The sequence below is a fragment of the Balaenoptera acutorostrata genome, chromosome 2 (genome assembly GCF_949987535.1).
Source record: "Balaenoptera acutorostrata chromosome 2, mBalAcu1.1, whole genome shotgun sequence".
NCBI lineage: Eukaryota > Metazoa > Chordata > Mammalia > Artiodactyla > Balaenopteridae > Balaenoptera > Balaenoptera acutorostrata.
In genome coordinates this window covers 126,311,272-126,332,000 of record NC_080065.1, presented here as the reverse complement: position 1 = coordinate 126,332,000, position 20,729 = coordinate 126,311,272, and the positions used below count along the sequence as shown (strand labels likewise).

At 40.3% G+C, this 20,729-nt stretch overlaps 3 protein-coding genes across 3 annotated transcripts in view; all 3 read right to left on the bottom strand.

The window, feature by feature from the left end:
* The window catches only part of LOC103012099 (protocadherin beta-4), a 109,535-nt gene that overhangs the window by 58,392 nt on the left and 30,414 nt on the right, over positions 1-20,729 (bottom strand). The window lies entirely within an intron of this gene.
* Positions 1,037-3,617, bottom strand: PCDHB7 (protocadherin beta 7). Its single transcript, XM_057540763.1, is given in 5 exon segments — positions 1,037-1,272; positions 1,274-1,380; positions 1,383-2,549; positions 2,588-3,343; positions 3,346-3,617. Coding segments are annotated over 5 exon segments (2,349 nt in total). The 5' UTR covers position 3,617; the 3' UTR covers positions 1,037-1,224.
* LOC103008042 (protocadherin beta-17) lies at positions 17,491-20,636 on the bottom strand. Its single transcript, XM_057540760.1, has one exon. It carries the CDS (start codon positions 20,470-20,472, stop codon positions 18,079-18,081), a length of 2,394 nt encoding a protein of 797 aa, XP_057396743.1. The 5' UTR covers positions 20,473-20,636; the 3' UTR covers positions 17,491-18,078.

Sequence of the window (20,729 nt, the reverse complement as noted above, 5' to 3'; positions counted from 1 at the left end):
ATTACTATTTTAAGAGTTATCAGCACTAGCTTATGATATATTCAGAATACAGCTCTGCAAAAATGATCTGGATAACTGTTAAAGAAAAAGCAGTTACAGATTATTATAACAAAGCTTCTCCTTAACTCTCCAGAATCTTTAAGTAATTCAATGATAATTTGTTTCTCTTTAATATTACATATTTAAAAGTATTCTTTTTCTTATACTTTTCCGATTCAGCACTGAAGTATATTGAATAGAAACTTTAAAAAATAAACTTTCAAATTAAAGGAGAAAAACGTGTTAAAAAGGTAGGGACTACTGTAGGAAAATTTCTGCAATGTGAGGAAAATAAACAAATGAAGCGATCAAAATTATGTAATGTTTCTATTCATGGTCATTAATCTTTTCTGTGAAATGAAGGTCACATATTCAGATAACAAGGAGAAAGCACAGATTGATCTTTCAATTTTTTTTACTTGCGATTTGGATAGGTCAGAGCTTTAAAAATAATACTTGAATAATTGATCCAGAAAAACTGGATTATTAGTTTATAAAAAAATAAAACCACAAATACATATCTTATTCTTTGCAAATATACAAAACACTGAACAGGAATATGAGTATGAGAAAAAGATTTCTCCTTAATTAGGGAGGAACTTGCCAGGTGATATCTAACAAGAGAAAACAGTATAGCATCACAGCAAGGCCCCAGAATCAGAAGATTTAGTAGAGATGCTTAGCTCTGCCATTTATTAGTTGGTGACCTTAGTGAACTCACTGAACGTCTATGAACATCTATTTGCTCATTTCTAAAATACCTCCCGTCATAGGATTACTTCTAAAATTAAAAGTGTTAAAATAGTGTATGATGCATAGTAAGTGCTTTTTTAAAAAGTTAGGGTAGGTATACTTGTAGAGCACTCTAATCAACTTAGAAAATAAAACTAGCAATAATATTTGAAGACAGTGAATTCCAATTTAAAAACATCTCAAACAAGATTTGTCATGTAATAGACTGCACACAAAGCATAATTGAGACAAAAGGTGACAATAAACAATCCATGCTTTGTGGAGTGTTCTTGGGGCTGAAGCTGAATCCTTTTCTGTGTAAAGAAATTTATTCTATGACCTTAAGAATACTTGCAATGATGTGAAAGCACTCCTCTACAGGTAAATCGAGATAAATTTCTTAATAGGAATATATTCACAGATATAACACCGGCATTTATTTTTCATTCTTTATCAGAAACCCAAATCATTCTGATATGAGGGATATTCTTCCACTTTTCCTGCCTATGCTCTGGGATGCGAGATTGGTGATAATCGGCTTCAGGAACTTGAACTCGCTGGTCCCAATACCTCCCCGCAAACACACCTCGTGCTGGTAGCTCTGGGACAGGTCCCCGTGCCGCTGACGTCCACCAGGTGGCCCGGAAAGTGGCCCTCGGGCACCAAGCAGCGATCCACCGAGGCCGCCCCGCCCCTCCTGCACAGCCGCACCGCGACGAACACCAGCACCGAGAACAGGAAGAGCGTCGACACCGACGCCAAGGCGACCACCAGGTAGACGGTGAGCGGGGCGGCCGGCGCCGCGTCCGCCGCTTCCGCTTCCGGGGCCGGCAGATAGGGCTGCGAGAAGCCGTCCACCAGCAGCACGTGCAGCGTGACGCTGGCCGACAGCGGCGGCTCGCCGTTGTCCTTGACCAGCACCACCAGCCTGTGCTTGGCCGCGTCGCGCTCGCTCAGCAGCCGGGCCGTGCGCACCTCGCCGTTGTGCGCCCACACGCCGAACAGCCCGGGCTCCGTGGCCTTGAGGAGCTGGTACGACAGCCAGGCGTTCTGGCCCGAGTCGCCGTCCACCGCCACCACCTTGGTCACCAGGTAGCCCGCCTCGGCCGCCCTGGGCACCAGCTCGGTGCAGGGCGCCGAGGCGTTCTGCAGCGGGTACAGCACGAAGGGCGCGTTGTCGTTGTCGTCCGCCACGAGCACGCGCACCAGCGCCTGGCTGCTGAGCGCGGGCGAGCCGCGGTCGGCGGCGCCCACGCGGAACTCGAACGCCCGCAGGGCCTCGTAGTCCAGGGACCTCAGGGCGAACAGGTGGCCGTTGTCCGGGTTGATGGACACCAGGGAGGCCAGGGGCACGTGCGGGTCGAGGGGCGGCAGCAGCGAGTAGGTGACCTGGGCGTTGGCGCCCGCGTCTCTGTCTGTGGCGCGGACGGTGCCGATGTGCAGGGCGGGGCTGTTGTTCTCGCGGACGGACAGGGTGTAGGAGGTCTGGGTGAAGGCGGGGGCGTTGTCGTTGACGTCGGGCACCAGCACGGTTATGTTGTGCTCGGTTTTCAGCCTGGGGGTTCCCATATCTGTGACGGTGATGGTGATGTTGTACTCGGCTCTTTTCTCTCTGTCCAGAGAGCTATCGGTTACCAGAGTGTAGTAATTCTCTACAGGTGGCTTCAGGACGAAGGGGAGATCGTCTTGGATGGAGCACACCATCTTTGCATTGTTCCCTGAATCTCTGTCTCGAATCCTAAAAACAGCTATGACTGTCTCAGGTGAGTTTTCTTTTTCTTTTTTTTTTTTTTTGAGTTTTCTTTAATTGCTGTACTAAGTGATGACATGAGTAGTTCTGGTGGATTGTCATTTATATCTGTTACCTGAACCACCGTTGTACATTTTCCAGGAAGTCCTCTGCCATCTTTGGCCTGAATAGTTAATATATAAGTTTGCATTGCCTCATAGTTCAATTCAGCTTTAAGATGAAAATTGCCAGATGTTGGATTGATTTGAAACGTTTTGAGAATTCTTTCAGTAGCATAAAAAAATGCATAAACTATTTCCCCGTTACTTCCGGTATCTAAATGTCTAGCTGACACTGTGACAACCAGAGAGCCAACAAGGCTATCCTCAGGCACCTGCACCTTGTAGAGAGACTGTACAAATTCATGGGCATTGTCATTGATGTCCAAAACCAGGATGCATACCAGGGCAGTTCCAGAGCTGGGTGGAGAGCCACCATCCAAGGCGGTGAGGAGTAAACTGAGCTCAGGCACCTCTTCTTGATCCAGCAGTCTATCCAGCACCAATTCAGGATAGATAATCCCCTCGCCACTATCATGGACATTAATGTGGAAATAGGCATTGGGGCTGATGGTGTAGTTTCTCAGGTTGTTGGTTCCAACATCTGAATCCTGTGCACTTTCTAGGAGAAATGCCGCCCCTGGAGTGGTACCTTCTAATATTTTCAAGGGAATCTCTCTATCTAGAAATACTGGAGAATGATCGTTGATGTCTCTGACCCATAACTCAGCACGGAAAATCTGAAGAGGCTTTTCCAGTAACAACTGGAAAGGCAGCACACAGGCTCTGTGGGGCCACACAGTTCCTGTCGGTCTAATTTCTCATTTAGAAATAAATCACCAGTAAGCGGATCGAGTAGTAAAAATCCTGTGTCCTGGTCTGAAATGATTCTAGGTCCCCGGGCTGATAGTTCCCCCAACTCCGGGTCATTTACTAGGTTGGCCAGAAAGGTGCCTTTTTCAGCTTCCTCTTCCACAAAATACAGTAGCGGTTCCCCGCCAGCCCAAGACACTCGCAGAAATACAAAGAAATAGTACTTGCCTTTGCTGCACAGCATGCCCCACTCTGGCCTCCATTCTTTGTTTAACCAGTCTTCCAAAAACACTTTTTCTCTGCCTCGAGCAATTCAGAAATGGCATCAGCCAAATCCTTAGAAATGAGCTGGATAATAGCAATGCTTGTGGGGAGGGATCCCCACTTTCTCCCAACACCTATTACCACAGCTTCCTTTCCTCGACTTTTCTAGTCTGGTCAGCTTTCCTCTTAACACTGGAATCTGCAACATCCTTTATGCGAATATTTTGTTCTCTTTTTAGCCTGCAGCGCCACCTTGCGTTTTGTGGATGTTACTCCCAATTTCAGGAATAGAACAAAAAGATGGCGGATTAAGAGCTGGAGTAGGAGTGATTTTTTTTTTCCCCTAGTGTCTTTGCTGTTTCATTTCATATTTTTCCTCAACTAGCCACAGTAATCCTAGTATGTAAATGCTTACATCGTATCCCTCTCTGTGAGTCTGCATTCGCAGAAAAATAAATCAGTCTTTTTCCTTAATTTAGGTGCACAAAATTAAACTCTGGCTTCCCACCAGGAGTTAATCCTAAGAAAACCTTTTCCTGTTTTTAAGATTGATAGTAAAGAATATATAAGAAAATGAAGTCTCCATCAAAAAATCAACATATATTGGTCGAGAGCCTTTTGTTTATTTGTAAACTGCTTAACAATAATGCTGTACACCCTTCAGAGTAACTGGCCTTTTTTCAGTTTCTTGTGAATGAAATAATCCTTCCAGTTTCAAGGTCTTCACTCTTTATCCGCCATATTTTTTGGAACATTTTCTACCCCCCATCCTCCACCCTTCACCTGATTTAAGAATTATGTATATGTTAGTGTTCACATGACTGGCATTTCCAAGAGTATGCAATGAATACTCTTAAAATTAATAGTAGCAAGCAGGTGTCATTCTTGCCTTTGTGGAAGCACTCCTAGTATTTCATCTTTAACTATGATGGCTGATCGCAGTTTGGGGTAAATGCTCTATTTTTTGGATCAAAAAAGTTTTCTTATTTTTCTTCATTCTTTAATATTTTAGAGTAATTTTTGACACCTGTTGAAATTTATTCTTTAGCTTTTTAATTCTTGAGTTCTTGATATAAATGACATTTAACCATTACATATTATTGTTTTAATGCACAGATGGATTTGATGAGCCAACATAGTTTTAGGATTTTTCTGGCCCATGCTGCTCTGTGTGTATACATGAATGTGTGTGTTTAACTTCTATGGTTTTGGTATTAAACTATCCTGGCCTTGTAGTATGGATTAGGAAGCTTTCCATCTATTTTTATGCAACAGAATAGTTTTTATAATTATATTATCATCTGTTTCTACATGCTTTATTACAACTTGCCTTTTAAATGGGTTGGGTTTGGGTGGTAAATCTGTGATTATCTTTTACATTTTACTTTTGGTTATTAATCTGTTCGGGTTTTGTTTCTTTTTAAAGTAATTTGTGGTTTACTTTTATTTATTTATTTATTTATTTATTTATTTATTTATTTATGGCTGTGTTGGGTCTTCATTTCTGTGCGAGGGCTTTCTCTAGTTGCGGCAAGTGGGGGCCCCTCTTCATCGAGGTGCACGGGCCTCTCACTGTTGTGGCCTCTCTTGTGGCGGAGCACAGGCTCCAGACGCGCAGGCTCAGCAATTGTGGCTCACAGGCCTAGTTGCTCCGCGGCATGTGGGATCTTCCCAGACCAGGGCTCGAACCTATGTCCCCTGCATTGGCAGGCAGATTCTCAACCACTGTGCCACCAGGGAAGCCCTTGTGGTTTACTTTCAAAAACCATTTATTTTATCTGGATTTGCAAACATTTTGGTATTATGTTTTCATTGCATTATTTATCTCTAGTTATAACTCTATTCTTATTAGTAATATTTAGTACTTTATCTCCTTTTTATTCTTTTTTGTTTGTTTTTGGCAGTATAGGACATTTTAAAAATTTTTTATTTATTTGGCTGCACCGGGTCTTAGTTGTGGCACACGGGATCTTTAGCTGTGGCATGCGGGATCTAGTTACCTGACCAGGGGTCGAACCTGGGCCCCCTGCATCGGGAGCGTGGAGTCTTAACCACTGGACCACCAGGGAAGTCCCCTCCTTTTTATCCTTGAGGAGACTTGCAAGATCTCTATTTTACTGATCTTTTAAAATACACTTTTTTCAAATAATCTATGACCTTGATTCAAAATCAAATAGTACTAAAAGGTTTATAAGAAAATACAGTAGTTTTCTGCATTTTCCCTCCTCATTTTCCTACTTCCCTTACCAATAAGGAGACTTTTTTTTTGAGGTAACATTGGTTTATAACCTTGTATAAGTTTCATGTGTATATTATATTTTGACTTCTGTATACACTATGGTGTGCTCACCACCAAAAGTTTAGTTTTCAACTACACAGTTGACCCCCTTTACACATTTCATCCTACCCCTACACCTCTTCTCCTCTGGTGGCCACTACTCTGTTCTCTATATTTTTTTGTATTTTTTTTTTTATTAAAAAAATTTTTTTTGCCATGCCACATGGCACATGGGATCTTAGTTCCCCAACCAGGGATCAAACCCACACCCCCTGCATTGGAAGGGCAGAGTCTGAACCATTGGACTGCCAGGGAAGTCCCACTACTCTGTTCTCTATATCTATATGTTTGTTTTTGTTTGGTTTGGTTTGTTAGTTTATTTTGTTTTTGGTTTTTTATATTTCACATATGAGTGAAATCATACAGTATTTGTCTTTCTCCCTCTGACTTATTTCACTTAGGATAATATCCTCAGGGTCCATCCATGTTGTAGCAGATGGCAAGATTTCATCTTTTTTGTGCTGAGTAGTATTGCATTGTATGCGTGTGTATCACATCTTCTTTATCCATTTATCTGTCGATGGGCACTTAGGTTGTTTCCATATCTTTGCTATCTTGAATAATGCTGCAATGAACATGGGGTGAATATATCTTTTTAAATTAGTGTTTTCATTTTCTTTAGGTAAATATCCAGAAGTGGAATAGCTGCATCATATGGTAGTTCTATTCTTAGTTTTTTGAGGAATCTCCATACTGTTTTCCATAGTGGCTGCACAAATTACATTCCCACCAACAGTATATGAGGATTCCCTTTTCTCCATATCCTCTCCAACATTTGTTATTTCTTGCCTTTTTGATAATAGCCATTCTAATGGGTGTGAGATGATATCTCACTGTGGTTTTGATTTGCATTTCCTTAAAATTAGTGATGGTTGAATATCTTTTGATGTGGCTGTTGGCCATCTCTTTGTCTTCTTTGGAAAAATCTCTGTTCAGATCCTCTGCTCATTTTTAAATCAGGTTGCTTTGTTTTTGTTGAGTTACATGAGTCTTTATATATTTTGGATATTAACCCCTTATTGTATATATGATTTGCAAATATCTTCACCCATTCTTTAGGTTGTCCTTTTGTTTTGTTGATGGTTTCCTTTGCTGTGCAGAAGCTTTTTAGTTTGATGTAGTCCCATTTGTTTATTTTCGTTTTTGTTTCCCTTGTCTGAAGAGACATATCCAGGAAGAAATTAAGACCAATATCAAAGAGCATACTGCCTATGTTTTCTCCTGGGAGTTTTATGGTTTCAGGTCTTACATTCAAGTCTTTAATCCATTTTGAGTTGATATTTATGTATGGTGTAAGATAGTGGTCTAGTTTCATTATTTTGCATTTGGCTGTCCAGTTTTATCCCAAGTCCCCTGCATTGGCAGGCAGATTCTTAACTACTGCATCACCAGGGAAGTCCCACTTTTATTTTCTTGAAGTTAATGATTGCCTTGCCTTTTCATTTGCTTGGTTTTCTTTAGATATGTCACCTATTCTTCTCACACTTCCAATTCCTCTCAGTACAATTTTCCACATGGTCATTCCCATGTCTCCTGAGATATCAATTCTCCTTTAAATTGAGTGGTTGCTCTCTACATCTGCTGCACAGGTCTCATCCTGGAACTTTCCTTTGCTATCATTCTTGGAATTCCCTTTGCCTTTTATTTTGATTGGGTTTCCTATTTCAAGGATTTTATTCTTCCTCTTTTTTGGTTTATTCTATAGCTTTAAGAGATCACATCCTCCAAGAGTTTCATCTGATTGAAGATATGTCAGGGGACTTGCTGATGATATCCTTCGAAATGCCTGTCTCTTGAGTCATACAGCTCCAAACTGGACTAGTTGTTCACTATACTGGAGACAAGTGTCATCCTGGGATCATCCTTCAACATCATGTGGAGATTCATTTTACTTGTTCTGCTTTCGTTTTTGTTTGTTTGTTTGTTTTGTTTTAATATTTATTTATTTGGCTACACTGGGTCTTAGTTGTGGCATGTAGGATCTTCATTGCGGCATGTGGGATTTTTGGTTGCAGCATGCGGGCTCTTAGCTGTGGCATGTGGGATCTAGTTCCCTGTCCAGGGATCGAACCTGGGCCCCCTGCACTGGGAGCATGGAGTCTTAACCACTGGACCACCAGGGAAGTCTGTCACTTGTTCTGCTTTGGATCATCTCTTTTCTCTTTATTCTTACTTCCTCTCTCCTAGATTACTCTCACATTTTGATAGATATCTTCTAGTAGTTTCCAGAGAAGGGTGTATGAGAGGTAAATTTTGTTGTGACCTTAAGTGTATTAAATTATCTTTATTTTACTCTCAAACTTGATTGTAAGTTTGACTGATTATAGAGTTTTAGGTTGGAAATAATTTTTCTTCAGAATTTTAAAATATTTTGTCCATGAGCTCTAAACCAACGTGTTTGTTAAGAAATCTAAAGTGAATTTTATTTTATATCTTCTATATGAGACCTGTATTTTTAGTTCTTCTTGTAGTATATTGTCATTGTCCCAAGCATTTGAAAATTAAACACTGATGTGTCTTTGTTTGAGCTTATTTTCATCCATTGTACAGGACAATTGGTAAGCAGTTTCATCTAGGAAACTAATTTCCTCCTGCTCTTAGAAACTTTCTATTTTCTCCAATTTACCCTTTTTTTTTTGCTTTGCTTTGTTTTTATTTCTTTTTTTTCCATTGAGAAAAGGGTTGTAATAAAGTTTTTTTATCAATTATATAACTATTTGGAAAAAGATAAAATTAAGATCTATTTCTTACACCATACTGCTTTGTTTTTATTTCTATACTTCTTCTTAGAAACTTTCTTTAGGAGTCTCATTCAGGAGTCTGTTCTTGATTTAGTTGGGGAGACTAAAGAGCTCAGTAATAGTTTTGAGCATGTTATCAGGGCTTGTCCATTCTGATTATTACTCTAAGGTGAACTGGGAGCTCTTGTTGTTGGAGAAACCCGAGTGTCAGTGTGATTAGGTCTTTTCACTTGGACTGGTCAGATTCCCCAACTCTTTAAAAATCTCTTGCCCAGGGGAAAATGGTATGGATTGAAAAGGTAAAGGATTGAATGGGGGAAGTGGAGTGTAGGCCTGCATTATTCAGGATAGGTTAGGTTATGCTTCAATACTAAACAGTTACTCCAAATCTCAGTGATTTAACACAATGAAGGTTGATTTCTTTCTCACACTGCATGTCCCATACAGTTCAGCATGGGGCCCTCCTCACAACTGTCAGTGAGGGATCCAGGCTTCTGGAGACTCCCATCTCTACAAAGGCTTTCATGATCACTATAGTGGGCAAAGTAAATGTGTTAAACCATGCACTGTCTCCAAAAGCTCCAGCCCAGAAATAATATATGTCACTTAATATATGTCTCCCATTTTAATGGCGAAATGAAATTACATAGCCACGTGTATTTTAAAGAGGAAATAGAATTGAAATTCTACCATGTGTCTGAGAGGAGGAAAACTGAAATATTTGTAATTGGTCCCAGTGACTAAAATAGCATTTTAACAATCAGCATTCACTGTTTAGATGGTCACCTATTTCCACTACCAATATTACCCCTGCCCTCAGTTTTGACTGTGGACCCTCTAATATGATGACTCTCTTTTCCTTCAGTCATCAGAAAACAAAACTCCAGACTTACGCTAGGGATGGGAAAGTAGGTTACTCAGTGACTGGAGTCAGGGAAAGTGATTTGACCATTAGAGATTTAACTGATTCTCAGGCAATTTTAACACAATTCTCCTTATTTGGCACCCTGTCATCATTTCCAGAGTATCTAGGGCTGATAGTTCTGATATCCAATACTTCTGAAAATCCTGCAGTCTAACCATGATTGGTTCTCAGCTTTTCCTACTTCAGGATGAGTAGTTGGTTTATCAGTTCTACTAAGTTATCCATCTGCTTTCCAGCTACTAAGATTTTTATCTTCTGTCTTATACCTTATTCTCTCCATCCTTGTAGGTTTATATTTTTGAAAATCTCTCTTCACTTTTGTGTTAGTGCATTTTTAGAGAGAGCCAAATCAAAGGCACATGTCCAATCCACCAATTTATCTCAAAATACCCTTGAATTTTTCAGAGAAATAGACTTGTGTTTAATTGGTCAAATCTATGTGGTTTTTATTCTATTTAAGTAATTTATGCTTTTATATTTATAAATTCCATTTCTTTTATTTTCTTTATTTTTTAAATTGTTTTTCTTGAATCCTGAGTTGTTTGCTTAGCCTATTTGTTCTCAATAAACCTTGATTTCTAAGAAATGCATGTAAGTCTCACAATTTTCTCTATTCATTCTTTGGTTCTTACCTTAAATATCACTTTATTTAAAAAGCTTACTATATCAGCTAGACTTATGTTCTATATAATTTCTATATATAGAAATGTTCTATATAATTTTAGCCTGAAATAATAGAAAAACCCTAACAACAACTGCCTACACAAAATAGAATTTTATTTTTCTCTCATAAAATAAGGCTAGTGGCTGAAATGCACTGCATGATATCTGGGACCCAGTCCCATTCCATTTTGTTGCTTTACCATCTTCAGGACATGACCTTTACCTCACAGTCCAAGACAGCTGCCTAAAATCCAGCTATTACATTGCCATTCAGACCAGCAAATAGGAGAAAGAGAAAGCTGTGCCTTCCTTTTTAAAAGACTACTTCTAAGAAGTATTCCATGGCATTTGTGCTCATGTCTCACTGGCCATAACTTAGTTATAAGACCATCCCCAGCCACAGCAGAAGTTGGGAAGTATAATCTATAGCCACATATCCACATGGGCAGCTAAAAATGAGAAGTCTGTTAATAATAAATAATGGGAGAACATATATTTGGGTGAAATTAGTAGTCTATGTCATACCCACTCAGACCACAGCTGTAGCCCCCACTACCCACTAGGAGGAGATGGGATCAAATAAGTTGCCTGATTGGATTGGTTTTTAGAGGAGCATATGATTGTATTTCTCCATATTGGTGGTGTGTTTTATTTATTTATTTATTTTTAAAAATTATTTATTTTATTTATTTATTTTTGGCTGTGTTGGGTCTTCGTTGCTGTGCACGGGCTTTCTCTAGTTGCAGTGAGTGGGGACTACTCTTTGTTGCGGTGCGTGGGCTTCTCATTCCGGTGGCTTCTCTTGTTGCAGAGCACAGGCTCTAGGCGCGCAGGCTTCAGTAGTTGCAGCACACAGGCTCAGCAGTTGTGGCTCACGGGCTTAGTTGCTCCACGGCATGTGGGATCTTCCTGGACCAGGGCTCAAACCCGTGTCCCCTGCATTGGCAGGCGGATTCTCAACCACTGCGCCACCAGGGAAGCCCTTGTTATAGTTTTTAAGTTTATAAAGCCAGACAGTAAAATAACAGATTGAAATTTATTCATTAGTTTATTCAATACTCATTCATCCATAATTACTTCAGTATGTATTTTTCTAAACACAGTAGAAAAACAGCTCTCTCCATGAGGAGCTTATAATTTAATGGGGAAGGGAGATCATTGATTTGACTGGGCAGAATACCCAATGAATGGAACATTATATTCAATGGATTCAAAGAAAAAATAGCCTAATATGTCACTGAAATTATGGCAAAATTGAATCTTCAAATTGAAAAGACATTAGGCAGAGCTTTTTATTTCTGAAACTGATGAAAATTCAGATGAACCTCCTGTGGAAAACAATAAAAAGTGATGGACAAGACTTTTTAAAAATCACTTTAGGGAATTCCCTGGCGGTCCAACGGTTAGGACTCCACACTTCCACTGCCAGGGGCCCGGGTTGGATCCCTGGTTGGGGAACTAAGATCCTGAAAGCCCCATGGTCCAGCCAAAAAATGAAATGAAATAAAATAAAAATCACCTTAAAATATTAAAGAGGTAAAAATAGCCTAATTTTTGATGGAAGCCTGTAATAGAAGGGTAAACAGTATATCAAAACAACAAAACTTATTATTCTTTCAGGGCATATGAAAACATTTTCCCTTGGGCTTTGATTTGAAGCAATGTGAGATCAAAGAAATATAAATCAAGTCTCAGGGCCAGCCAGATGTGCAGCATATTACATGAAGATCCTCCCCATTTTAAGGGACCCCACAGGGCTCCATCCACAATATAAACACAGTGTAAACACCAAAAAAATCTAAACCTGCTCCCTCCCCTCAACTCCAGGGAATTATATAGAAGGCTCCCTGGTGTTAAGTAGAGCAGAAGAAAAAGAAGAGAAAACATGCCTGGGAAATTGTAGCTATGGAGTGGGCCTCATGTGTGTTTGTATTTTGAATCTGCATAGGTTGACTTGCAAGAAACCTTAAGCCATAACTTGGTTTGTGATGGTCCCCTATTTATAGTGTTTCTATCCTGGCTAAAACAAATGAAAACCACTTTTGAAAGATGGAACATGCAACCAAGGCTTTGAGGACACCCTATAAATAAATTTTCAGGTGCAGTCAACCATATAATTCACACAAAGAAACAGACAACATAAATGAGAAGAATCAGAAACAATACAGCAGAAATAGACCCATACAAACTTCAGATGTGGGAACTATCAGACAGATTTAAAAACCATTTATACTTACCATATATAAGTAAATAAGTGACATACTTGAAGCTGCACAGAACAGATTGAAAGGGTACACTGAGCTTCAGGGAAGATAATAATACACAAGTATCAAAATTAAGACATAACCTGATAAAGATAATGAATTTCAAGGGTAGAAAGCAAGTCATCTACAGATGAAGAAAATAGCCTCAGACTTCTCCTCATCAACATTCAATACCAGAACACAGTGGAAATGTCTTCAGGGTTCTGAGGGAAAGAAATTATGGCTCAATAATGTTATACCTAGCCGAGATGTTCAAGTACAAAGATAATAATGCAGCAAACAGGAAAGAATTTATAAAACATTGCATTAGCATTCATGAGTGCTTATTGAAAAAAACTACTTAAGGATAAAATTCAGTCAATTTATAGATGAACTGAGAAACTGTGATGAAAGGGTTAATGTAATATTTGGTATCAACAAATCTCTGAAGAAAGTTGACTGAAGAATTTTATACCCAGCTAAATAATACTTCTCAAGCATGTGATAATTCAAGAAATACAGCACATATAAACTCTTCTCTAAAGGATTACACCTGATGAAATCCAGTAAACCAAGAGATGATGCACTATAAATAATTCAGGTTTGGGGAAGCTGGGATAAAATAACTGAGAGTAAGGATGGCATATCATTTCCAGTTTGAGCATACCAGTTTATCTCAATTCCCCCCTGAAACTTCATTTAAACAGTAGAGAGCAAAGGTTTAACATAAATGAACCTATGAAGACAAAAAGAATAGAAGAGTAAACAGCAGGGGAGAAAAGTCACTAAAATTTTTGGAAGATGCAAAGTATACAGACAATTGGTTATGGACAGATTTTACTTTTTTCTGTTGTCAAATGAGAGTAGAAAGTGGGGGTGCAGGTGGGTAGGATTAATAAGAAAATCAAATCCAGCCAAAGTAATGATTCATATTGAGGGTCCAAGGAGAGGCTGAAAACAACAGTGGCTGAAAATCTGTACAAGGACTACATGTATCTGAGAATTCCTTCCCCAATCACTGAAGCAAGGTGTCCTCCCTTTTCTCTTAGTGGCAGGAAATGGGAGGTACACTATTTGTAGATGTTATATAGACAGGGCTGGACTGAGGGACACTAGCACAACTGAGGGTAGGGCTGAGACCTTACTGAGAAGAGTATTAAAGAAATTCTACATACTGATTAAGACCCCATTTCCAACCAACGAGCTCTCAGAGCGCTGAGTGCCTTCTTTTATAATACCTTCCACCACTACCCCCATTCTTACTGAATTCTTCTCTGGAAAACAACATAGGCCCAAGAGAAGAGATTTACAGATATTAACTTTTGGTCCCCAAGCAAAATGTTGTTTCCTATTTAATTATCCTAAGGTGAGATCCACCACTCAACTAGTCCCACCCAAACATGCAATGCCTAATCAGCTTTTTATTGTCTCATGGAAAAAAACAAAAACAAAAAACAGACAGCCAAGCAGCATAATACATAAAAAGGAAAGTCTCTAACATGAGGGTGGAGACCAAAGACAAAGAGGATAAAAGTAATACTAAAGAAAAATGAAATGCTAGGATTAGAAGAAAAATTTTAAAAACCTAAAATTAATATCTTCAGAGGTATAAGAAAAGACCAAGTCTCTGTGATACAATAAAAGGCTGCCATTGATTGATAAAGACCTAAGTGTAAGGGCTAAAACTATAAAACCCTTAGAAGAAAACATAGGTGTAAATCTTCATGACTTTGGATTAGGCAATGATGTTTTAGATATGACACCAAAAGCATAATAAGCAACCAAAGGAAAAAATAAATAAATTGGGTTTCATTAAAATAAAAAAATCTTTTGTACTTCAAAGGATACTATCAATAAATTTAAAAGACAAACCACAGAATAGGAGAAAATATTTGTAAATCATATGTCTAATAAGGGTCTAGTATCCAGAATAAAGAACTGCTCCAACTCAACAATAAAAAGACCAAAATCCTATTTTTAAATGTGCAAAGCATTTGAGTGGATATTTCTCCAAAGAAGATATTCAGGTGGTCCATAAGCAAATGAAAAGATGCTCAACATCATTTGCCATCTGGGAAATGCAAACCAAACCACAATGAGATACTACTTCACACCATCTAGGATAGCTATAATCAAAAAGAAAATAACAAGTGTTGGTGAGGAGAAACTGGAACCCTCCTACACTGTCAATGGGAATGGTAAACAGTACAGTTACTTTGGAAAACAGTTTGACAGTTCTTAAGAAGTTAAACAGAGTAACTGTATTTATGTCCTAGCAATTCTAATTCTGGGTATATGCCCAAGAGGATCAAAAACATACATCCACATAAAAACTTGTACATGAATGTTCACAGCAGCATTATTCATAATAGTGAAAAAGTGGAAACAAACCCAAACGTCCATCAGCTGATAAAATGTGGTACATTAATACCACATTAATATTATTTGGCCATAAAAAGGAATGAAGTATTGATATGTGCCACGACATGGATGAACCTTGGAAACATGTTAAGTGAATGAAGACAGACGCAAAAGGCTACATGTTGTATGATTCCATTTATATGAAATGTCCAGAACAGACAAATCCATAGAGACATAAAGTTGATTAGTGGTTGCCGAAGGCTACAGGGAGGAGGGAAGGGGAAGTGACCACTAATGGGAACCAGGTTTCTTTTCAGGGTGATGAAAATGAATTAGACAGTGGTAATGATTGTACAACTGTTTGAATATACTAAAAACCACTGAACGGCTTTAAAATGTGACTGTTAGGGTATGTAAATTACATCTCAATTTAAAAATTAAAAACTAAAATGCTATAGAAAGAACCTTCAGAGAACAAGAGAGCTTTTTGAGAGGAAAACTATAATAGAAAAAGTTTAAAACTCAATCAGAAGGGTTAAAAAATAGGTTGAGAAAATCTATTAGAATTCAGGGAAATAAAGACAAAAATAGTAAATAGAGAAATGTTAAGAAAAATTAAATATCAACCAAGGAGGTCACTATACAACTAACAAGAGTTACAGAATAAGAAAACAAAGAACACTGAATAGAGGAAATCATTTTTTAAATTACACACACACACACACACACACAAATCCCAAATCCTGTCTTAGTCTAAAGAACACATTACACAAGATTGACAAATCTCATTGGGTATTTATCACAATAAACGACAAAAGTCTTACACTATGACACGTAATTAAGAAATTCTACAACAATGGAGATAATATATAATGACCTAATTTCATCTTGAGCGAGGTTTCTCAGCTAAAACACTATTGGCATTTGGGGCCATATACTCCTTTGTGGGCAGGGGGGCTGTCCCGTGCATTGTAGAATGTTTAGCAGCATCCCTGGCCTCTACCCACCAGATGCCACTAGCACCATCTCCTCCACTTGTGACAATCAAAACTGTTTCCACACATTACCAGATGTTGCTGGGTGGCAAATTTGCCCCCAGTTGAGAACCAGGGATCTAGGAAAAAAATAGGTCTCAGAAAAAATGGGTAATCAGGATGTTGAATATCTCAACATTGGAGATTAGAAGACAATAAAGCAATGCCTTCAAAATACTAGTAGCAAATAATTCCTCACCTATAATTCCACATCCAACAAAATCAAATCAACATTTGATTTTATAGCATCCAGAATTTTCAGATGTTCAAGTTCTGAATAAATTTATCACCAAGTATTTTTCAGGAATTTAGGGGGGTAAACCAATAAAAAGGAAGACATAACAAATGCAGAAAATGAAATCAAACACATGAGAGAGAGAAAAGAAATTTCCAGGATGAAGGGTATAGCAAATCCCAAACTGCCGGCTGTGGAGTAGGTCTAGAGAGAAAATAGTGTACAATTGAGCAGGAGTCTGGGTGGCTCCACAACAGCTCCAAGAAAAAATAATGGAACTGAGAGGTTTTTTTTTTATGGGCTTTTAATAATACAATGAGGAGCTTTAGACTTTAGAAAGTATGGGGATAACTTTAAAATATGTACATAGAAAAGTAAGTAAAGTGGAAAATGAGGCAATTATTAACTTAAGAGTAAAGAAAAAGAAAATCTTAGAGCAATATGAGGTTTGGGTCTAAGTGATATTTACATAGTCATAATTATTTAAACACTAAACAGAATAATGATGCTGGTATGAGAGAGGATGGGGTAGAAGAAATGTGCAAGTTTGTGTGTGTGCCCTTTGGAAGTAAATGGATAATATCTAAAACTTAAATTTGAGAAAAAGCATTTTGTAAGCATATTATTTAGAAATATGGAGGCAAATATCATGGGGGAAGAAAACAAAAGGTTCAAAAGTTGTTACCTCTGAACAGACTTGAATGAACTTGAAAAATGTTGTAGCGTTGTATGACAAATTAAATATTTGAAACATAAAATGTCTAAACAATTATGAAGATTATCCTTTTAAAATACATTGTAAATGTTATAAACATTGTTAAGGTAACTACATATAACAAAAGTATAAAGTAAGGTGAGGAGAGGAGGAAGTGTAAGAATGTTTATTTGCTCGTTTTTCAGCAGGCAGTTGATCATTGCTAATATCTTAATATGCACCATACTCCTGTTTGTTAACCTTATAGGGAATATTTATCTAAGCTTAAGCAAGTTCTATAGTTTCATATTATTTTTATTATATTTCAGTAAAATCTGATGGTTTTAATTATAAAGAAAGCAGTTTCTTACAGATTGGTTTTATAAAATTATTTCCATCCAGCTAGTAACTTATAAGCATCATAGAAATATTTTAGAATGATGACATTGATAATTATTCATGAGTGGGAGAATCATGGTGTTAATTCACTTTCTTTCTTGTTCTTATTGAATATGTTTGAATCATGTGACTACATATTATTTTAAAAGAATGAAAATCATTATTTGCATACTAAAAACCATTTATTATGAAAAAGAAATCATAACTCTACCAACATTTTTTCTATTTAACTGGGATTAAATCCTTTTAAATTATAGCAGACGGTCTAAATAATGATATCAATTTTGAAAGAAAATACTCAGAAAACATCCAGATAAAATATTAGTTCATTTGAGGAAAGACAATAGTGTTTTCAAAACAACACTACAGAAATCCAACGATATTCGTGGTCATAAAATTTTTTGCATAGGTGAAAATTATTTTTAAACCTAAAAGCCATCATTTACAATAGCCTGACATGCTATGATAATCGTAAAACACAATTCTCTTAGTCATAACAAGATATCAACGAACAATCTCAAATATCAGGAACCTGAAAACATTTGTGACTTACAAAAATCTGACCACCAAAAAACTGAGAAACACCATTTCACCATTTCATGTCTCATCTCACATGCAAAATGTGAAGGGCTTAAAAAAAAAAAGACAGCAACAATAAAAAACACCTAGAGATTCGGAATGTAAAATACTTCAAACTATAAATATGACAAAACTTACGAATGAGTGAATATGTAAGCTCTATGTGAAAGGGTTGGAAATTAATACATTACTGAATATGATCATTTATCACGTCTTGTCAAGTGAGATTCTTAATTGAACCCAAAATGGTTTCTAAAGTTGGAGTTATCCTCGGTGTCCGTACCAACACCTTCACCCATGATGTTGGGGACAAGAGGTTTCAGACACTTGAACTCCCTGGTCCCAGAGCCTCCCGTCAGACACACCTCGTACTGGTAGCTCTGGGACAGGGTCCCCGTGCCGCTGACGTCCACCAGGTGGCCCGGAAAGGGGCCCTCGGGCACCAAGCAGCGACCCACCGAGGCCGCCCCGCCCCGCCTGCACAGCCGCACCGCGACGAACACCAGCACCGAGAAGACGAAGAGCGACGACACCGACGCCAAGGCGACCACCAGGTAGACGGTGAGCGGGGCGGCCGGCGCCGCGGCCGCCGCTTCCGCTTCCGGGGCCGGCAGGTAGGGCTGCGAGAAGCCGTCCACCAGCAGCACGTGCAGCGTGACGCTGGCCGACAGCGGCGGCTCGCCGTTGTCCTTGACCAGCACCACCAGCCTGTGCTTGGCCGCGTCGCGCTCGCTCAGCAGCCGGGCCGTGCGCACCTCGCCGTTGTGCGCCCACACGCCGAACAGCCCGGGCTCCGTGGCCTTGAGCAGCTGGAACGACAGCCAGGCGTTCTGGCCCGAGTCGCCGTCCACCGCCACCACCTTGGTCACCAGGTAGCCCGCCTCGGCCGCCCTGGGCACCAGCTCGGTGCAGGGCGCCGAGGCGTTCTGCAGCGGGTACAGCACGAAGGGCGCGTTGTCGTTCTCGTCCGCCACGAGCACGCGCACCAGCGCCTGGCTGCTGAGCGCGGGCGAGCCGCGGTCGGCGGCGCCCACGCGGAACTCGAACGCCCGCAGGGCTTCGTAGTCCAGGGACCTCAGGGCGAACAGGTGGCCGTTGTCCGGGTTGATGGACACCAGGGAGGCCAGGGGCACGTGCGGGTCGAGGGGCGGCAGCAGCGAGTAGGTGACCTGGGCGTTGGCGCCCGCGTCTCTGTCTGTGGCGCGGACGGTGCCGATGTGCAGGGCGGGGCTGTTGTTCTCGCGGACGGACAGGGTGTAGGAGGTCTGAGTGAAGGCGGGGGCATTGTCGTTGACGTCGGACACCAGCACGGTTATGTTGTGCTCGGTTTTCAGCCTGGGGGTTCCCATGTCAGTGACGGTGATGGTGATGTTGTACTTGGCTCTGCTCTCTCTGTCCAGCGCTCCTTCTGTTACCAAGGTGTAGAAATTTTCTACAGTAATTTTCAGAAGGAAGGGGAGATGGTCTTGGATGTAACACATCATTTTGCCATTGTCCCCGGCGTCTGGATCTGAAATTCCGAAAATAGCGACCACAGTGTCAGGGGTGTTTTCTGGGATATCATTCATGAGTAATGACATGGTCAATTCAGGGGCGTTGTCGTTTACATCCGTCACTTCTATGGCTACAGTGCATTTTCCTGAAAGACCCCCGCCGTCTGAGGCCTCAATTTCCATACGGTAAGATCGAATTTCCTCAAAATCCAACATTTTTTTTAATCGAATATCCCCCGTGACTGTGTTGACTTCAAAGGCCTGAATGACTTGATTTGAGGATTGGAAAAATGAGTAGGAGAGCTCTCCGTAGGTCCCAGCATCCAAATCTCTGGCAGAGACAGTGATGACAAGGGAGCCTACAGGGCTGTTCTCTGGGACCTGCACCTCGTAGAGCTGCCGAGCAAATTCAGGGGCGTTGTCATTTATGTCCAGGACCATGATGAGAACCTGGGAAGTCCCAGTCTTTGGCGGTGACCCACCATCCAGCGCCGTGAGGGTTAACCTGAGCTCTGGCTGCTCCTCACGGTCCAGCTCTTTGTCCAGCACCAGCTCTGGGTATTTCCTGCCGTCGCTGCGATTTCGAGTGAAAATGTGGAAATGGAAGTTGGTGCTAATTGTGTAGTTCTGAACTGTGTTACTGCCCACATCTAAATCTTGAGCTATTTTCAAAGGAAATGCGGTCCCTGTATGGCTACTTTCTGAGATTTTCAGGAGGATTTCATTTTCCAGGAACTCAGGGGCATGGTCATTTACGTCTTGGAGCTGTAATTCACCTTGAATAAACTGCACCGGGTTTTTCAGTAACACCTGGAAATGCAGTATACATGGATCCACGTCACCGCACAACTCTTCCCGGTCCAGTTTTTCTTTTAGGAGCAAATTCCCACTCTTGTGCTCGACCTGCAAATGCTGTTTATTCCCTTTGGAAAGAATCCGGGCGCCCCGCGAGGCCAGCTCTCCTAAGCCCAACCCCAGATCTTTTGCTAGGTTGGCCACAAATGAGCCGCTGTGTCTCTCTTCTAGAATGGAATACTTAATGACCGCACCACCCACCTCCCACAATAGTAACAGAATAATAATGGCAGTCACTTGCCTTTTTTGCGTCGTTTTGGGTAGCGGCGTCTCCATGGTTCCTCCGGGTCTAAAAGATGCAGTATTTAATCACAAAATAATTGCTTTGCGGCCAACTCTGCTATCTTGGTTCAGCAATCTTGAGTTAGCTCTTAACACTGGCTGACAGGGGGATATCTGCCTCTCTGAAATCTTCTTTACCCACCAGTGTAAATGTTTCCTTTGTGAGCTGCCAGAAACGGATCGGTTTTTATCGAGTCTGGGAGCATGCAGCGACAGTTTTTCACTCTCTTAGCCTGCAGCGCCACCAAGCG

Excerpts from the sequence above, each read along its gene's own strand:
- LOC103008042 (XM_057540760.1), bottom strand. The coding sequence starts at position 20,472 with ATGGAGACGCCGCTACCCAAAACGACGCAAAAAAGGCAAGTGACTGCC.